The sequence below is a fragment of the Parambassis ranga genome, chromosome 2, assembly GCF_900634625.1.
Source record: "Parambassis ranga chromosome 2, fParRan2.1, whole genome shotgun sequence".
In the NCBI taxonomy this organism is placed as follows: domain Eukaryota; kingdom Metazoa; phylum Chordata; class Actinopteri; family Ambassidae; genus Parambassis; species Parambassis ranga.
The window spans coordinates 43,959,074-43,978,316 of record NC_041023.1 but is presented as its reverse complement, the minus strand read 5'-3'; the positions used below and the strand labels follow the sequence as shown (position 1 = coordinate 43,978,316).

At 42.0% G+C, this 19,243-nt stretch overlaps 4 protein-coding genes across 4 annotated transcripts in view; all 4 read right to left on the bottom strand.

Moving 5' to 3' along the window:
• Positions 1-19,243, bottom strand: part of LOC114450023 (rho GTPase-activating protein 1-like) — a 150,551-nt gene that overhangs the window by 38,009 nt on the left and 93,299 nt on the right. The window lies entirely within an intron of this gene.
• LOC114449958 (uncharacterized) lies at positions 2,549-5,088 on the bottom strand. Its single transcript, XM_028427846.1, has 4 exons — positions 4,816-5,088; positions 4,079-4,408; positions 3,886-3,971; positions 2,549-3,799 (listed from the first exon to the last, which is right to left on the bottom strand). The coding sequence occupies exons 1-4, from the start codon at positions 5,063-5,065 to the stop codon at positions 3,767-3,769; spliced, it is 699 nt and encodes a 232-aa protein (XP_028283647.1). The 5' UTR covers positions 5,066-5,088; the 3' UTR covers positions 2,549-3,766.
• LOC114444992 (scavenger receptor cysteine-rich type 1 protein M130-like) lies at positions 5,144-11,520 on the bottom strand. Its single transcript, XM_028419917.1, has 9 exons — positions 11,389-11,520; positions 10,225-10,257; positions 9,928-10,134; positions 9,469-9,774; positions 9,122-9,388; positions 8,101-8,397; positions 7,577-7,849; positions 5,240-5,497; positions 5,144-5,193 (listed from the first exon to the last, which is right to left on the bottom strand). Exons 1-9 carry the CDS (start codon positions 11,432-11,434, stop codon positions 5,144-5,146), a joined length of 1,737 nt encoding a protein of 578 aa, XP_028275718.1. The 5' UTR covers positions 11,435-11,520.
• Positions 17,130-19,243, bottom strand: part of LOC114444984 (NLR family CARD domain-containing protein 3-like) — a 31,721-nt gene continuing 29,607 nt past the window's right edge. The window contains exon 8 of the mRNA XM_028419904.1: positions 17,130-17,440. Within this exon, the coding sequence (XP_028275705.1) occupies positions 17,407-17,440 (34 nt within the window). The 3' untranslated portion in view covers positions 17,130-17,406. The remainder of the gene's footprint in view (positions 17,441-19,243) is intronic.

The following is a 19,243-nucleotide window of genomic DNA, read 5'->3' as shown; positions in this document are numbered from 1 at the left end:
TTCTGATCAACAGTAATCTGTTAATATGATTTGTCTTCTATAGAAGCTGTTTAACCCTAACTAGTAATGCCAGATTCTGATTTCCAGTTTTTGATCGAGTTTGACCTGCTGCTACTGATTTTAGCTGATTAGGATTTCATTTTTTTCAAACCACTTATGTGTATGGAACAACAACATATTCCATACTTACCAGTGTTTCCCTGCCATTATATAGGGGAGCAGCTATTTTGTTTTATACAGCAGCAGATCATAGCAGAAGTCATTTAAGGTTATTTTTCCTATATAGTATTATGTTATTTATCTTATTTGACAGGCAGCAAATCATTGATTAATTCACTGATTAAATGTAACTCCATACTGTCTGCACTTAGGACGCAGACGCATGCGCACATACAGGTGTGTTGTTTTCATCTACCAGCCAACATGTAATGGATCATATCAGTGCTGTACTGTTTACTTTTTAAACATGCAGGTTAAACCACAAATCAGCAGTGTTCTACACAAACCATGACCATAATGACAACAACATATAATAATGTCCGCGTATTCTAAGCAGCTGTTGTCTGTATTGGATGGTTTAGTGCTGCAGTATTTTGATCAGGCAGATGCGCGGACACCAAAAACCTCTGTTGACGCCGCTAAACTTTTTGTTGTGAACAAAAACTCATATTGTTGTTGTTCAGGTCACGTTTGAACGCAATAAATGAAAACGATTATCAACTTGGGCTACATCGATCATGCTCAGCTCAACAACTGATGACGTACACAGTGGTAATGTGCGAGCGTCTTCACCCAGCTTAGCTTCAAGTCATGAAGTCAGTGTCCTCCTGTTAGAAACACTATGTGCTGAATGTGAACTCTTTTCAAACAGAGACGTTGTTGTTCCGTGACATTGTCATGTTTACATACCTGTTCTGTGTAACTTGATCTCAGGCTTCAGGAGGAGATCCAGCAGTTTGCGCTGACGGTCCATCTCTTCCTCGTACTGGACGATAGTTTGTTCAAACACTCCCAATATTTCAGCAGCAGCAGCAGTTAGCCGCTCGCTGATAAAACCTCTCAGAAACTCAGCAGCAGCCATTCAGATGTAATAAAAACACTCACAACGGCTAAACTATGTGTTAAACCTCTGCTGTCGCTGTGCTCGTCTTTGTTTTCCTCTTTCTCGCTCTTCTCCTCTTCCTGCTCTAAGAGTATTGGCGGGTGGCAGCCAACTTCCAAGGCGCATTTCCGCCACCTGCCGGACTGGAGTGTAAACAGTTGATTCGACATTTTTAATAATAACATTAAACTTAACTTATAGTCTATGTTCCATCTCTGTGATTATAACATGCTTAATAAATAAGTCTCTCAGTTTTCAGAAATTTCCCCTAAAATACATTTAACAGATAAAATAAGACTTTATTGATCCCTGGAGGAAAATTGATTTGTTACAGCAGCAGAAAAAATAATAACACAATGCAGAGTGTGCTACTAGAGAAGCAAACTAGAAAACTAGAATAAAAATAAGAGAGAATAAAAATAGAAATAAGATCAGATATACAGCTGAGATATGTACAGTGCTGTATTTGCATCCTGCATCATGAATGTCATGAAATAAAAAACTAACAACTCCAATAGAAGTATTATACTGTTGGTTATAATGTTGCACAAGAGGAACTGTACTGTTTTTAGTGTCATAAAAATAATACTATGGAACACAGTAGTACATAGACATTTAAAACACAGGTGGTGGTATGGGGGGAAGAGGAAAAAGAACACAGCAGCAGTCCTCAGTGATGCTCTGATTTGTTGCAGTGCTTCTTTATAATGGTCTTTAATTCTGATTTGATCAATGATATCTCTAAATCAATCACCTGTCTTTTTATTGCATTCTTAGCCAACATGTCTGCCTTTTCATTTCCTTCCACACCTACGTGGGCAGGAACCCAAAGCAAAGATCCCTCTGCTTGTAAACTGTGTAGTACAAAGAATAACTGAAACATGTGCTTAAGAATATCTTGCCTGCATGATGATTGTCCTGACTTTATGGATGTTAGCGCTGACAAACTGTCTATTTTGTTTCTCAACATTTGCATGTTTCCACGGCAACACCAGCCAAACTGCAACTAGCTCCGCTGTAAATACTGAGCTGTGAATGTTTATTTTTGAATAAATTAAATGTGTTATATTGAAATAAAATGATTCAGATTTAACCTGAATATGTAAACAAACATCCAGGACATAAAGAACAGCCTCCACCTTTACTGCTGTCATGTGTCTAAGAATGATGCAGTGTGTCTCCAGCAGGGGGCGCCCTCAAAATATGAAAATCTATCTAATTTGAACTGAGAGTATTTTTGAACTATATTTATGATCAATGTTTTTAGTTCAAAAACTATTAAAATGGGAAGTAACTATTTTTGTACATTTGTTTCATTTATTGTGTTCATCACATGTAAAGAACTGTAACATAAAAAAAGCTTTTATGTCACTGAGTGTGTGAGAGTTCTGTCGCCTCCCTGAGCTGGTTGGTGAGGAACAGAGCGGACGGTTTGTTGGTCTCAGTGTTACTTATTTATTAAAAGGCAAACACAAGGTTACAAAATAAGCAGAGCGCTGGATTGTCATAGAAGAAGAACTTCTTCTATAGTAAGGCATTATATTGTGCCAGGGCAAGGCCCTGAGCGCACACACACACTGTTATCACAAAGTTACATAATTCAGCCCTCTCAGGTCCCTGTCAGACAGGGGCCACTCCACAAGGTCTTCTTCTTATTCTATGGTGGTGTTTACTGGTTACTTCAAGCTCCTGGGCTGGCTGCTAAGTCTAAGGGTGGAATAGAAGCCCTCCCATCTGTCGGTCATGAAACTGGGTCACAAAGTGCTCCCTTCTCTTAAAAGTGGTTAAATGATGCACAATGAAAAACATACACATCTACTATACTTGACTCACTTTGATTTCTATGATACTTTATAAAACGTAAACACTTCTAATTATGTGAACACACGCTACATGATAATGAGCTGCCTATTTAAAATTCTTTAACCCTTCAAAACCAACCACAGAGTAGGTAACACAACACAAGAGGAAACACAGGGAGCAGACACCAGGTGACAACACAGAAACAAGACAGGACCAAGTGACACAAAGACCCCATTCACACTGGGGAAATCAGTCCGCTAGAGCCAGATTTCAAAATAGGTCTGAACGTATCCAGTTATCCAGGCTATCTGGATTCAGTCCTACTGTAGCTGGATTGACTTTCTCTAGTGTGAACGGGGCTAAACAGGAACACAAGACTTAAACACACAAGAGATAACAAGACACAGGTGCGACGACTTAAGGCGGGGCAGGTCATCAAGAATGGAGGGAACACAAGAGGAAGTGAAACAGACAGAGACACACAGGGAAACAGGACTTTCCAAATAAAACAGGAAGCACAACCCAAACAGGGCAAAAGAAACCAAAACCCAGGGAAACACAAATACAGCAACATCAGTAGAAACACAAGAGAAAAGCAAAGATTTGAATGAAAACAAACCCAAGTAAACGTCTAAGCTGTATGTATAACTGTTATCATGATGGCAAAGATGGTGTATACTTATAATTGTGACACATTGTACAAAGCTGGCTGTTAAAGCTGAAAACAAAGGTGCTGTCATTTGTCCCTCTCAGTTACCGTACACTTTAAGAAAGACTTTCCCATTATTTACAGCAGGACAGTAATAAGGCTGTATCAGAGCTGCTCTCTTCATCCTGCATGAAAAAGCATTCAGAACATCATCACTGTTCTCTGCTCACGGCTTCTGGCTTGGGCTGAAAGATACGACAGCAAACACGTCTTATAATGACTGAAAGAAGCTTCCAGTACATAAATACATCACACACAGTACGTACAGTACCTTATAGTAGAAGCAGATGGCAGTGATGGATGATGTCATAGCCACAGTCACCACAGTGACTCTGATGATCAGCTCTGTCAGAGGGGCTGAAACAGATGGAAACACATGATCATATGGTATCACCATTATTTCCTTAAGGCTCTGAAACAATCATATGACTGTCACATCTCCCTGCTGGACTCCATCAAGTTACCTAAGACGGCCAGAGAGCGAGGCTGGCTAACAGAGGAGAAGTTATGGGAGAAAACGTAGTTGTGATAAAGGCAGGTGTAGGTTCCTCGGTGGGTGTGGTCTGCAGCAGAGAACAGGAAAAGGGCGGAGTGATTGACAGCTGGCAGGGTGTAGTTCTGCTCCGTGTTGGAGGAAGTGAAGATCAGCTGGAAGGAACCTCCTTGGTATTGCGGTTCGACGGAGCACACGATGCCGAAGGTGTAGCCAATGAGCACCCAAAAGCCCTGCTGATCATCCTGGGAGACCCCGTCAGTGGAGGGAGAGAGGGAGACGTGTGGCTGAGCCAGCAGCTCTATGAAGGAAAAGGAGATGATCAGAGACAGAGAAATGAAAGGTTGCGTTGGTGCTAAAGGACTGTGTGAAGTGGAACATAGATGAGAGAGTGTGCTGATGAATAAATATCTGTGTCATAGCTCTGAAACAGCTGAGTCAGTCAATGTACAGCCTGACAACAGCAGCTCCACCAATGAGAGCACATCTGCTGCTTGGAGAGTTTCATTCAAACAGCTTCTGCATGTTTTCAGCATGTTTCCATCACTGCTGTGCATTTCAAAGTATTTGCTGTGCTGCTGATGACAGACTGAGGAACAGTACACTAGACTTGGACTGTGCACCTCACACCAAGTGACATCATTCATGCATTAGGAAGCAGAGAGAAGCCACACTGAGAGAGCAACACACACAGTGTGTGAGGATTACCGGAGCAGATCACTTCAAGACTGGATGGACTGAAATGTCTATCTATCATTATACACTCCCACAGTGTGGATGCTGACTGGATACAGGAGGACCTGATCCACCACACAGGTCTGCTTGTTAAAGAATCGTCTCTCACTCGTGTTGACACAGCAGTACCACAACCAAGCTTCATACACAGTGCAGCTGCAGAGCTCTGGTTCCATGTATGATCACCATCATACACTTGTCTCCACTCTCTGAAGGGTTTCATCTCCAGTGTACCAGCACAGCGACTCTTCTCTCCCACCAACCTGGTACTGACTGAACCTGAGCAGAAACAGGAAAATAATTAGTAGAGGAAGTAAAGCAGTAAACTGGATACAAGCTGCAGCTCCTCCTCTACCTGAACAGGTGAGTCCAACAGCTTTTCCAGGTGAGCATCTGCTGGTAGCTGAGCTGCTACTGTCACATTCCAGGAGAGCAGACTCATTGCCTTCACAGTGGAACTCTTTGGACCACACTCGGGGTTCTGATGCTCTATATGGCACCCCCTGGAGGACCAAAGGATCCCCACAGCCGAGTTCCCTACAGACCACCTCTGCATTCTGCTGGTTAAAGTCATCTTCACACACTGAGGACCAGGACTGGTCAGACTTCACCTCCAGTCTGCCTGAACACATCCCTTCAACCAGTCTGACAGACTCTGTGGATACAGAAGGACAGATATTCTGATATTGTTCCATTCTCATAAATAATGCTTACTCTGAATATGACCTTAATTGAGCTATGCTAGTTAGAAAACTGTGTTTACATGATGGTGTCAATACAACCTTATCTGGGTTAAAATTGGGTTATTGCTGTCCCTTTAGAAATATGCTAGCAGTGTCAGCATGTGGTTTTTGTGAAACCCCTAGTTATGAAAGCCACAATTATTTATACTGTGGCATAGCCTTCATATCATTTGCAATTACCCTGCTATACAGTTCTATTCCATGTCAGTGAACCTGTAACCCTGTGACTACAACTGTCGGGTCAGGAGCACTATGTCAAATCAAAACTCAGACACTATGAGAGCATGTCTTACCCACAAGAGGGCTTGTGCCATCAGGGTGCCAGAGGTTGTTGGGCCTCCACGGCACGGCAGCCTAAGCAGTGCCTCTGGGCCTACTGCACATGCGCTGAGTCAGAAGCTCTCCCTGCCAAAAGAGGGACTGAAGCATCTTGCTCTGTCTCGCAGGTGTCCCAAGGTCCTTGCATGGTTTGGGACCGCCGAAGTCTTGGAGGGTGTTCCTCCTTGAATGCAGCAGCAGATTTGTTATCAAGGATGGGCCCTCATCCTGGCGAGTGGCTCACCAGATCTGGTGCCGCTTTGGCCGGGCCTCGGTGGGTCTCCACAGGAGGTACACAGGACAACACCCATTGTCCTGTGGTCCTCATTGCACGGCCTGCAGGGGCCATTGGGGACTGGTGCATTGAGCCTTCCATGGCCTCAGGTGCTGCTGTACGCCTTCCCCCCACTTCCTCTGCTCCCAGCCTTCCTCCACAGGGTGAGGCTGTTGCAGGACCGTGTGCACTTGGTGGCCCCAAACTGGCCACAGAGGCCCTTTGATGGCCAAGGTCCAAGAATTGCTGGACGGGTGCCCATGGTGGCTACCCACCAGGCCGGACTGGCTGTCACAAGTGCGAGCCTCAGCCAGGGTCCCTGAGCCTTCATGTGTGGCCCTTGAACTGCGCCGCTGGCGTAATCTTGGGCTGAGTAATGGTGTGGTGGACACATTAAAGGTGGTAAGGCGTTAAGACGATCTTCTGGGCACTCTGCCTGCCTTAAACGGTTGTCTGGTCTGGACCATCACCTTCTCTGCCTGGAGACTGTTTTTCTGGTTGCCCTCTCAGTTAGTGCGGACGGCAGGGTGGTTTGTTGCTGAACTCCACTTTGCAGCCCAAAGTGTTGCCTCCCAACTTTGTCGCCAGACCTCTGGTGTTGGAGTCTTTTTATCCTCCGCTGCATCATATGGGGGAGGATGAAAGACTTCACTGTTTGTGTCCTGTGAGGACCCCCAGGTCATATGTGGACCGGACTCAGTCCCGTCGTTCCACCAACAATCTGTTTGTGTCTTATGGTAAGGCCACACTGGGCAGGCCTTTGACAAAACATTGTCTTGCCCACTGGATTGTTGACCTCATTGCACTGGCTTATGCTCAGACGGGGCAACTTCCCCCATCACCAGTCTCCCACTGTACACGGGAATGGCTGCATCATGGGCAGTGTTTAGAGGTGGCACTGCCAGCTAGGCATCCTCCTCAACCTTTGCCAGATTTTATAGGCTGGACCTGCCTGTGACCACCATCCCATCATCTGTTCTCGAGGCTGTGATGGATGGGTGACCTTTGTTTTCTCAGTTTTTTTACGGAGCTTCTTATGTTCTGGGTAGTATTGTTTGCCCATCGTTTCAGAGGTGTGATTAATTCGGCATAATGCTCCTGACCCGAGGGTTGTAGTCACTTTATTCATAGAACCGTCTTTACATCCTTAAACAATCGTTTATTTGAGACTGTCTATTCTTTGGCTATGTTGGAACTAAAAATTTAAATCAAACTTTTAGGTAAAAAGGATCAAAGAAAAATAACATAAATAACAATGTAAAGATACACTAAAAGCAGATGCTAACTAGTTCACTGTCACAGTACTGCATGTTGGCTATCACCAAGCATCAAGGTGACCTCATGTTGACAGTGTAACATAGAAACACAACTTTACCATATGAGACATTCATGGTTTTACCTGAACAGGTGATTTCCAGACAGTGAGAGCGTGTAACTTCTGATGTTATTGTATATCCTTTGCTCTGAGATTTAGACTCAACATTGGAAGGTCGTTCTGAGGTATGCACTTGTATTGAAACCAGAGAGCCACAGTTCAGCTGTTGACATATTACAGCTGTTTTCTTCATGGTCCAGTCACTGCGAGAAACTTCTTTCCAGACTCCATGTTGTTTCAGCTCTAGTCTCCCAGAACAACGGTTAGCTCCTCCCATCAAACGGACATCATCAGGATCTGATCAAAGTGATTGATTAGTGAAAGTGACTTTTTAACAGAAGAGAAGTTCAATTCAATTCAATTCAATTCAGTGTTTTTATATAGTGCATTTTACAATCAGAAATTGTCTCAAAGTGCTTCACAGAACCCAGAGCGTGAGACCCAGAGCCTGAACCCCCTTAAGAGCACTGTGGCAAGGAAAAACTCCCTTTAAGAGGAAGAAACCTTGAGTAGGACCTGTCTATTTGAAAAGAAAGCTGCAGCTGTACCTGAGCAGGTGAGTCCAACAGCTTTTCCAGGAGAGCAGCTGGTCTGTGAGCTTCCACAGTCCAGGAGAGCAGACTCATGGCCTCCACACTGGAACTTCCTCATCCACACTGGAGCCTCTGCTGCTCCATAGAGTCCCCCTTTAAAGACTGAAGGAGCCCCACAGCCGAGCTCCCTACAGACCACCTCTGCATTCTGCTGGTTAAAGTCATCTTCACACACTGAGGACCAGGACTGGTCAGACTTCACCTCCAGTCTGCCTGAACACACGTTAGTCCCTTCAACCAGTCTGACAGAGTCTGTGGATGCAGAAGGACAGACAGACACTCTGATATTGTTCCATTGTCATCAACTCAAAGTCTTCCTGGCCTTTCTGCTCAGATAAACACTTTCACTGTGGTTTGTCTGCTCAGGAATTTTAAATCAGACCGACATGGTGGTTCATTTGGAAATATTCTCCCATATCTCACATTTCAATTAAACGTATTTCTGATGAGTGGGCAGAAACTTGGTAATTGTGAATTTTTTGTTATGGCCTTATTCATGTTAAAATTTGATTATTTCTGTGCATGTAAATGTAGTCATTAAAACGTTTTGATTTATGAAAGCCACAATTCAATGTACACTGTGGCATAGTCATTGTATCATCTGCACATCACACTATACCCTGCTGTACAGTTTATTTGAAATGGTCTATTCTTTTGGCTATTTTAGCGGTTCATGTGTAAAGTCTATGTGCATGATGTAATGGTTACATGATTAATTCAATTTAAAGCTATGCAAAGTTCACTTACTTTTTGGAATTGTGGTGCTGCAGTGGAAACTAATAATTTGAATTAAAGTTTTAAAGGTAAAAAGGATCAAAGTAAAATAACATTTGACCTACAGGTTGTGAAGATACACTGAAAGCAAATGCTAAGTAGTTCACTGTCACAGTACTGCATGTTAGCTATCACCAAGCATCAACTGTTGACAATGTAACATAAAAAACAACTTTACCATATGAGACATTCATGGTTTTACCTGAACAGCAAATTTCCTGATTGGAAGAAATATAATCTTCTCCGACATGTTTATGCTGCTCGTCCTCTAAAACTTCAGTTCTTGTTGTCCGATGACTTGTTTTTATCGAAACTGGAGAGCCACAGTCCAGCTGTCGACATATTGCAGCTATTTTCTTCATGGTCCAGTCAGCGGATGTGATATCCACTTCTTTCCATTCTCCATTTTGTTTCACCTGTAGTCTACCGGAACAACGGTTAGCTCCTCCCACCAAGCGGACATCAGGATCTGATCAAAGTGATTGATTAGTGAAAGTGACTTGAAACAGAAGAGAAGGCCAGAACTTGAAATGAAAGCTGCAGCTGTACCTGAGCAGGTGAGTCCAACAGCTTTTCCAGGTGAGCAGCTGTTTTCTGTGGACCGTGAGCTTCCACAGTCCAGGAGAGCAGACTCATGGCCTCCACACTGGAACTTCCTCATCCACACTGGAGCCTCTGCTGCTCCATAGAGTCCCCCTTTAAAGACTGAAGGAGCCCCACAGCCCAGCTCCCTACAGACCACCTCTGCATTCTGCTGGTTAAAGTCATCTTCACACACTGAGGACCAGGACTGGTCAGACTTCACCTCCAGTCTGCCTGAACACACGTTAGTCCCTTCAACCAGTCTGACAGACTCTGTGGATGCAGAAGGACAGACTGATATTGTTCCACTATCATAAATAATGCTTACTCCGATTATGACCTTAATCGGGCTATGCTAATCACATAGTTCATGTTCCCTCCTTCACCAGTTTAACAAAGTTTACCATCACAGTTAATGACACTGACCTGAACACTTGATCTGTATGCTGTTATCGAATGTTCTTTGTACTAAAATCACAGCGCCACAGTCGAGCTGTCTGCACACTGCAGCTGCTGCTGTCAGGTTCCAGTCTATGAACCAGTCATCCACTTCTGTCCACTCTCCATGTTCCTTCCTCTCCAGTCTACCAGCACAGCGGCTGGCTCCTCCCACCAACCTGACCTTAGCAGTCACTGCTCAGCAGAGACACAAAGTAACAACACATGAAGTGCAGTAATTTTGAACAACAGATTGTGCTGATGTCATGGTTTTCCTCCATTTACCTGCTGGAAGGTGTTTGTCATCAGCACAGAGCCCTGAGGAAGAAAACCAGAAAGGAAACACAGAGAGAAATATAGTCTTGTATTTCTTTCTGTACTGATATAATACACTAATATACAAATGAAGGGGCGACTCCACAGTCACAAAGGGGAATGTAGAGGGATTTTTGTTTGACACATGCAGCTGGTGTGTGCGCTCACAGCTCTCTGAGAGCTTTATCTATAGTTCCAAGGGAGACAAAAGCATATAGCATTAGCATTAGCATGCCCTGGATCTTTCTGAGTGTTTTAACAAAGCAGGTGTGAAAACACTGGGAAATACTACAGGTTCACAAGGAAAATCTACAGGGAAGAACCACAGGAGGAATCACAGGAAGGAACACAGACACACTGACACAGACAAAGGGAGCACAAGACTTAAATACAAGAGGGGAAGCTAATTAAAAATGGAGGGAACACAAGAGGAAGTAGAACAGACAGAGACACACAGGACTTTCAGAATAACACAGTGTGTTGAGTTGGTGACCGGTGACTATAGCTCAGGTGTTGTTGTACCATCTTGATCATGCTGCACCTGATCCTACCTGCTATGATTTTTGCCTCATCAGTTCTGTTTGACAAGATTATTCTTGAAGCCAGATTGATGAGAAGTTTTTGAACAATGTTTAACAAAAGAAGAAGGTTTGCTGAGTCAGAAAAAGTCCCACAACATGTGCTCTGACATCACACTGAGCGGACTGCATCACTTTAACTCTAATGTAGCAGATATGTTGTTAGGACTGCTGTTTGTTTGTGTTGTTTCTCCAGCTGGCTGGTGATGCACCCGGCTGTGTACTTTCATGATTTGTGTCTTAAGAGGAGAATTACATATTAGGAATGAAATAAATACAGCATGAAATATAAACAAACAAACAAACAAACAAACAAATAAATTAAATGTCCCTTTCGGGGCTCCATAAATGTTAACCCTAAAAAAGGAACATCCAGGGTGAGACATAAAAACAATCCTCAAAGTAAAATCAAATAAAATAATTAAAATGGCTGAATTTTAGTTGACTAATTACACCGTAATCCATTATCCATAATAACATTGTCAGTAAAGAAAACAAATAAACACACACACTGTTCTCCCAGCTGTTATAAAGACATCTGTCAGCAGAGTCCTACCTGAGCTCCAGAGAGACACAAACAGCAGCAGCGCTCTGTGACCCATGTCCACTCTGTGTGTCCTCCAAACAGTCTTCCTCACGTCTTTATTAGGACAGCAGTCAGGCCCAGCCCTCTGGGGGGTTTCTGCTCTCAAAGGTGATCTGGAATGACAGCTGACAGCAGAGAGAGGAAAGCTTTAAATTTACTGCTACAACCTGATTGGCTGCATGAGCAGCGAGGCAGCGACTGATTGGCGGAGGAGCTGACTAGAGCGGGAGAAGGAGAGAGAGTGTCAGTCCATCAGTCATGTGACTTATCAGCTCTGCCTTTTCCTCTGAATCTTTTCATCTCATCAGTGTTCCGACCTCATACGTCCTGCATCAACATGAAGCTGCTGTTTATTCATGCATTTCATGACATTTCTAACACACAGCTGACATGTCCGTCACTTACCTGCAGTAAGTTATTGGATCTGGACTGGAAGCTGAGTGAGGAGAGAAGTCTGATCCAAACAGTGAAGCATTTTAAAGGCTTTCAGTGACTGATGTGTGGATGTTGAATCTGTCTGATTCCAGAGTGTTCAGTTCAGTCCAGCTGCTGCACACAGTGAGGAGCTGTGACTGTATCCAGCTCAATCCTGCTATGAACTGTGAGTCTGAACTTTGGGGTCGACCCTGCAACAGTCTGTTGTAGTGATGCACAGGAAGACTTTCCACAGTTGTGTGTGTGTGGTGTGTCTATATGAGTGTGTGGTCAGCCTGTCCCTTCATCCTTCCTGTCAGCAAATCTGTATCAGTGTGTCTCATCAAGATCTCAGCTCCTGATAGGCTTTCTTCAGAAGAGCTGTCACTGTTGGTGTATCTGTTGCACAAGTGCTGCACATATCTGATCTAAGTTCTTTCTGAATCATCACATCTAAAGTTACAGAGCCTAACTTTTACAAACTACCTTCTTGTTGGCTGCTACAAGCCGACAGCCTCCAAACATCAGAGGCCTGCACACCATGAGCTTCCTGCACTTCCTGCTGTTGATGACAGCTCTCTCTCAGATAGGGAGATTAGACTGATGTGACCGTGACATCATGACGTCACTATTCAGAGCATGCTGTTTAACATGGGGCTTACAGAGAGACAGAAACAGCAGCACTCTACGTAAGTAAAACAGCCTCATTTCATCAAGATGGAGACACTAAAGAACACAAACAGCAGCTGTGACACATCAGCTCTGCTTTCAATACACCAAGAAGACTTAAAAAGTAACAAGAAGCACTGAAAGAAAATAAGATGATGATGTCACGTTGATACAAAGTCAGTTTGTGAAGACAAACTCAGAGCAGCAACCGTTTTATATGCCAGCTTTTTAATAAAGTAATAATAAGTAAGACAATATCATAAAGCCACAAGTTTGAAGCGATATGATATGATTTAGACAGAGTATTGATTTTAAATAAGTTCAGTCAAAGAGCTGGTCATATTCACTGTCTAAAATAAATTTTACCAGGTCAAGTCCTGCTTTGACAAAGAAATCCATAAATTCATTCACTGTTATCTTTATATAACTATTGTCACTTTTTCAGTATGATGTTCAATATATGCTGTATGTCTTTCTTGATTTTATTAGACCATTTCATATATTGCAAATTCCTTTTACATTCTTGTTTTCATTTAATAGTTCCTTATATTATATAATTACAATTTCTTACTGGGTGTCAATACTTCTGGTCTGATCTGTCTGTGCAGTATAACATCTGTAATATCTGTTATATGCCAGGTTGAGGAAATAAGTCAGATGTCAGATGAAATCGTTTTAATGAGAATCGTTTAACAAGAGGAAGCCAATTTATTACACTTGTTACATCAAAACTAGTTTTTTTTATTCTTTGTAGACATAAACACAATTTAACATGACAGATCTCAGTCACAGCTGTCAATTCACATTCAATAGTATTCATAAAGAAACCATAAACCTAACAGTGTGGAAAACTGAAAGTAAATGCAAACAGACACCTTCAGCTTTAGTCCATGTGTATTGTGTATTTATTTTATAATTTTTTAAACAGTTGGTTCACCTGTTTGACAAACATATGGTGTGTGTGTCATGTGATGAATAACATGGAAACTGTCACTGAGAGGTTTTTCACCTGTGTGGGTTTTCATGTGAACAGTTAAATGACCATTTTGAGGGAAACGTTTCCACATGTTTTGCAAGAAAATGGTTTCTCACCTGTTTGAATGCTCTGATGTCTATTACATTTCCACTGACAAGGCGTACATTTTAGAGATTTTTTTCCCTGGAGAATTGTCAGAAGCAACCACGTCACAGCTTGTTTCTGGTTCAATGTGGTAACTTTTGTTGCATTCCCCCGGTTAGTCCAGGGGATGAGGGGAAGCAACAATCATGTTACCCAGGCCTGAGGAAGAGACAGCAAACGGAAACAGTGACTGTGCATTGTTTTTGTTTCATAAAATAAATAACAAAATGGCAAAGCAAGCACAAAAGCAAAACTGAAGCAAAACAGAAAGGATCAGTGCTGATCATCTTGCTCAAAGACACATGGTGTGCACGCCCACAAGTTGGCCCACTGGCCACGGCCATGTGCACACCTCCTGCTTATATAGGCGTGCTGATGAGAGCCAAGTGGACTCAGCTGTGGATGATCCACTGGGTTCACTGGACGTGCACTGGGAACCTGCACAGAAAGCAGAGACACACGTAACAGACATACATGCAACAAACGAGTACCGGCACATAACACTTTCATGAGCATCAGTCACTATAGAGGGGTCAACCTCATTCAGTACATGCTGCTCTCCCTCCTGACTGCAGCAGAGAGCCTGCTGTTCCTCTTTAACCTGTGGGGGTTCTGGTTCCTCCAAGATCTGACTGCAGATCCATCCATCCATCCATCCATCCATCCATCCATCCATCCATCTATCCATCCACAATTACTTCTCAACTATGACATCCGCAATGACTTCTCAACTATACCAGTGAATTTAACAGGGACACGTCAGACATCTGTCTGTGAGCTCCAGACAAAGTGTGTCATGCAGCAAAACAGCAACAACCACACAAGTTGTTTTACAACAAATGGTTAAAGATAAAAAGAAAGAAAAGAATATATAATATAAGATTATAAGAATAAATGAAACACTATAATAAACTTCTGATATTGTTATTGTGTGTAATGAAATACATGTACGGCACAGAGTAGCTTCATGTTAAAGTGACTCACCTCTGCCGTGGTGATGTTAGTGTCACTCTCTCCAAGTACAACGTCCTCCATCCATCAATCAGTCCTGGAATGATCAAATAAAGATAAGAAGTCATTTTGAACACTTCAGCATGTCTCAGTCCTGGAGGCTGCTGCTTGGAAAACACAGACTGCAACAATAACTGCAGACATGTTAAACAGCTGTTTACTGTTAAACTGAATAAATCCTGAAAACATTAGCTGGACAACTCAAGACATGTAAGCAGCAACGAGAGGGATTATCCCACTGGACTGTTATATTGCAGGCTTCTATCTGACTCTGTTAGAGTTTGTTCAGTGTTCAAACATTTGAAGTGAAACAGAAATGCATAGAGGCTGTACACTTTGATTGATGTTGTCACTGTGACCTCCTCTACACTGCAGACCATTCCCTGGAAGTAAAGCAGAAGAAAAAAGTTCATTTTCTTACCTTTTATAGAAATGTTGATGTTTAATTAGCTTCTGTAGATTAGCTGGCATCTTCATGAAGGTCAAACTCGGTCTATGAAAGTTTGATAGATGCAGTGGTGGTTCCCATGGTAACCAAACAATCCCTTTTAAAAGGTTACAATGCAGAAGGAGAAGGATTTTCAATGCACATCAGATCCCAGTACACTGTAAGCCCAGCTCTACACTGAGACAAAAACTTCCACTCCCATATTTAGTGAGCCGAGCTTTGTTCTATCTGACTGATGTCTAGTTATTATTTATGACCATGTGTCTGTGGTGTCCATCTGAAGTTCAAGTCTAGACAAAATTTAGACCTTGATGAATAGATTAAATGAAGGGGTCAAGTTTAGCTCAGGATGATAAGTGATCAAATTGGAGAAGGTCCAGTGATCTAACAAAGACAGCAAAAAAAAAGCAAAATTGCAAAGTTATTTGGAGAATAAGAAGAGAAGAAGAAGAAGAAGAAGAAGAAGAAGAGAAGAGACACAGCTGAAAAGTTATTATTGACAGGATTTGAATCTGCACAGGGAGACCCCAATGGATTTCTAGTCCATCACCTTAACCACTCAGCAACTACAAAACAACAGCAGTTTGTTTTATTTATTCTCCTCTAACTAATGCAAATATGCTGCTTATGAGCTGACATATGTGTATGGAACACATCAAATATGAAGAGTTGACACACTGTATTTACAGTCCATTATAAAATGTGTATGTACATATATACAATAAATGTCTATGAATAATCTTTATGATGTTGTAACAGTATATGATAATAGATGATAACATGAACCAATCAATCATAACATTCTGATCACTGACAGGTGAGCTGAATAACACTGATGATCTGGTTACCATGGTAACTGTCAGAGGGTGGATATATGAGGCAGCAAGAGAACGTTTGTGTTTGTGATTCTTCAGCATTGAGCTGTGTGAGTGCTGCTATCAGGAAATCAGAGTTAAAAAGTGAGAACAGAAATCCCCCAGAGGGCTGGACCTGACTGCTGTCCTGATAAAGACATGAGCAGAGACGGCACATGAGGAAGACTGTTTGGAGGACACACAGAGTGGACATGGGTCACAGAGTGCTGCTGCTGTTTGTGTCTCTGCAGCATGGGCAGCTGCTCCTGCTCCACTCGTCACCGGCTGATTGTTCACACCTGTGATCAGTCATCAGTCAATCCTGCTGCAGCTTCCATCTAGTATATGTGTCCAATGGAACCTGAACAACAGGTCAGCCAAACACATAGAAATACTACACATAGTTTTTCATATAAATAACATTGAATTGAAACATGTTGTACAGTAAATGGAAACAAGAAGCACTGAGAGTGGCGCTGGTAGTGCAGCAGTGGATGGAGGCTGAAGTGCTGCCACCTAGTGTCAATATTTAGTATTAATTCTGACTACATATTCCACCTTTAACTCACTGCCATATATACTGTGCCATGTGTGAAGTGATAATAAAATGTGAATTTATTGTAAAGAACTTTACTTATTATCTCTATTATAAGTGAGCAGTGTGTGTGTGTGTTTGATGGAGTGTGTAATGTCTGTTCAGTATTATTGATGCTGCTGTGTGTGATCTGAAAACTGACCAAACTATGATGTGTCTGATGTTGACAGAAGAATCGATGTCAGACAGTCACATCCTCCTCTGTGACACCTTTAACATCATATTAGAAATCTGCTTCTGGTACATGCAGCTGATCACCAGCAGGTGGCTCACTGCTTTGCTGTCACTCAATGTAACAATGTAACTGTTAGAGCTAGAAAAGCATTTCCTGAAGAAAATGCAGGTTTGATTGCTGCAGCTGAAGCATTGCTTTGAATGCTGATGTGAAGGATTGCTCTGAATGCTAGCAAAACAAAATACTAGAAAGAAAACAATGAAAGCTTAACAAAGGTGTGTTAGCTAAAAACATATGCTAGCTAAAAAAATACATAAAAGAAAATAATGTTAGCTTAACAAAGTAGCGTGTTAGCTAAAAATGTTAGCTAGCAAAACAATATAATAACAATATATATTTCATCATCACACAGAGACAGGTGGAGGTCAGTGTTTGTTACAGGTGGAGCTCATTCTGCTGCTTCCACCAATCAGGAACAGGAGAAGAGAAAAGCTGAACTCCATCTGTCCAGGATCATCCAGAACAAGAAGATCCATCAGTGCAGTTTTTACAGGAGCTCAGTGGTTAGGAGCTCATTTCACTGCTTCTAAGACAAAACATGTTCTGACCTGAAGTCACAGTCGGTGATTCAAATGAAAGTGAAACATCATCAACGTTTAAAGCACAAAGTTGAAGCTGCTGTCACTTCCACACACTCTGCTTCTACACACAGCACAGACTCACTGAGGAACCAGGCCTGCAGTACCAGGCACCAAATCCAGCATGTAGAGGTTCAGTGAATGTGGTGCTGAAGGTGTGGAGGTGGATCAGTGTGTCAGAGAAGACACTGTAGAAGGACAGAGTGCCAGCAGGACAGTCCACATACACTGCTACTCTGTGAGAGACAGAGGAGGAGGAGATGGGTGCTTTTCTGTTATTGTGACAGACACAGTAACCATCATCATCAACATCAGAGCAGCTCAGACTCCAGAACTGATTGTTTTCTCCAAACTCGCTGTCAGCACTTTTTCCTTTCCTACTGATTCTTCTGTAACTCACTGATATATTAACCTCTCCTCTCCACTCGACCTCCCAGTAACAGCGACCAGTCAGAACATTTCTACACAGCAGCTGAGGACACTTGTCAAATCTGTCTGGATGATCAGGATATGGCTCCTCCTCCTCCACATGTGTCACATTCCTGTTGTTGTCAGACAGTTTGAGTTTTGTGTTCACTGAGTTTGTGTCGACTTCAAGTTGACAGAAATCTGATGGAGAGAAAAAGACACAGCTGCAGTTTATCATCTGACACATCTGATGGCTTCATTCTGTCTTTACTGACTGATGTGTTGTTCATTCATACAAAGTTTATCATCAGACTTTTTGTCACTAATGTTTGAATGAACAAATACACAACTATCAGCTTTGTGTTCAAACATGACTTAATCATTACGTGCAATGGCGTCCGTGTGGCAGTGCGGCGACTGTCGATCCTTCGCCGCCAGATTACGTTTGAGTTTTTAGACAAAAGAAAACTTCATGATGACTTAAGTAAATGAAAACAAGCAGACAGTACCTGTAGTAGCTTGGACCCACCTCTGCAGTCTGTGCATTGTTCCGCTTATCACTTCCGCTGAGAACTTCCTGGTTACTGAGAGATATAAGTTTATTAGGTAGAGTGTTTTTGACTAAGATGGAGAGCATTTCGAGGTGTATTTATCCTGCATATTCTCTAGCCATTCCTAACAGAGCCATCAAAAAGATTAATCAGATTAATTTTGATTATATTTGGAAAAGAAAAACTCATTATATTAAGAAAGTGGAAATGACCAAAGAATATAAATATGGAGGTTTACAAGCCATAGACTTTGATTTCATAAATGGAACCCTGAAAATGAATTGGTTAAAATCCCTTTTAAATAGCAACACTTTTTGGTTTCATATTCCTAGAGAAATTTTCAAGAAATTAGGAGGTATAGAATTATTATTAAGATGTGACTTCATCATTCAAAGGTTACCTGTTAAACTCTCCCTTTTTCATCAACAAGTCCTTTTATATTGGAAAATGTTATACAATCATAATTTCACCCCACACAATACACCAATTTGGAACAACAGGTACATAGTGGTCAAAAACAAATCCCTTTACAACAAGGAACTGATGGATAAAAATGTTTGGTCTGTGGTTCATTTTCTTGATGAAGAAGTATGTATAATGTCCCATGAAAACTTTTGTTTGAAATATAATTTGAATATCAATCAAAAATCCTTTAATTCAATAACCAGAGCTATTCCTTCTCCCTTTCTGGGCCTAATCAGAGGAAGCCTTTCAAATTCCTCGGTCGTCACTCCCTGTCTTCCACATCTTCTAGTGGGTGGATGTGACTTTGCTTCCACCAAATTTCCTAACAAAACAATTAGATGTATGTATAACGAAATTTCTTATCCCCTTCTGTCATTCAGAAATTCAATTGGCCATGTGTTCACCAAGGACATTATACACTCCTTAAGAACAAAGTACTTAAAGTTCCCCATCACTCCTAAAGCTAAAGAAATGCAT

Excerpts from the sequence above, each read along its gene's own strand:
- LOC114449958 (XM_028427846.1), bottom strand. The coding sequence starts at position 5,065 with ATGAAACCCTTCAGAGAGTGGAGACAAGTGTATGATGGTGATCATACA. Across the intron at positions 4,409-4,815 it reads TCTTGAAGTGATCTGCTCCG|AGCTGCTGGCTCAGCCACAC; the intron begins GTAATCCTCACA and ends TTTCCTTCATAG. Across the intron at positions 3,972-4,078 it reads TCGCTCTCTGGCCGTCTTAG|CCCCTCTGACAGAGCTGATC; the intron begins GTAACTTGATGG and ends CATCTGTTTCAG.
- LOC114444992 (XM_028419917.1), bottom strand. The coding sequence starts at position 11,434 with ATGGGTCACAGAGCGCTGCTGCTGTTTGTGTCTCTCTGGAGCTCAG. Across the intron at positions 8,398-9,121 it reads TCAGGAAATTTGCTGTTCAG|ACTCTGTCAGACTGGTTGAA; the intron begins GTAAAACCATGA and ends CTGCATCCACAG. Across the intron at positions 7,850-8,100 it reads TGTTGGACTCACCTGCTCAG|ATCCTGATGATGTCCGTTTG; the intron begins GTACAGCTGCAG and ends CACTTTGATCAG.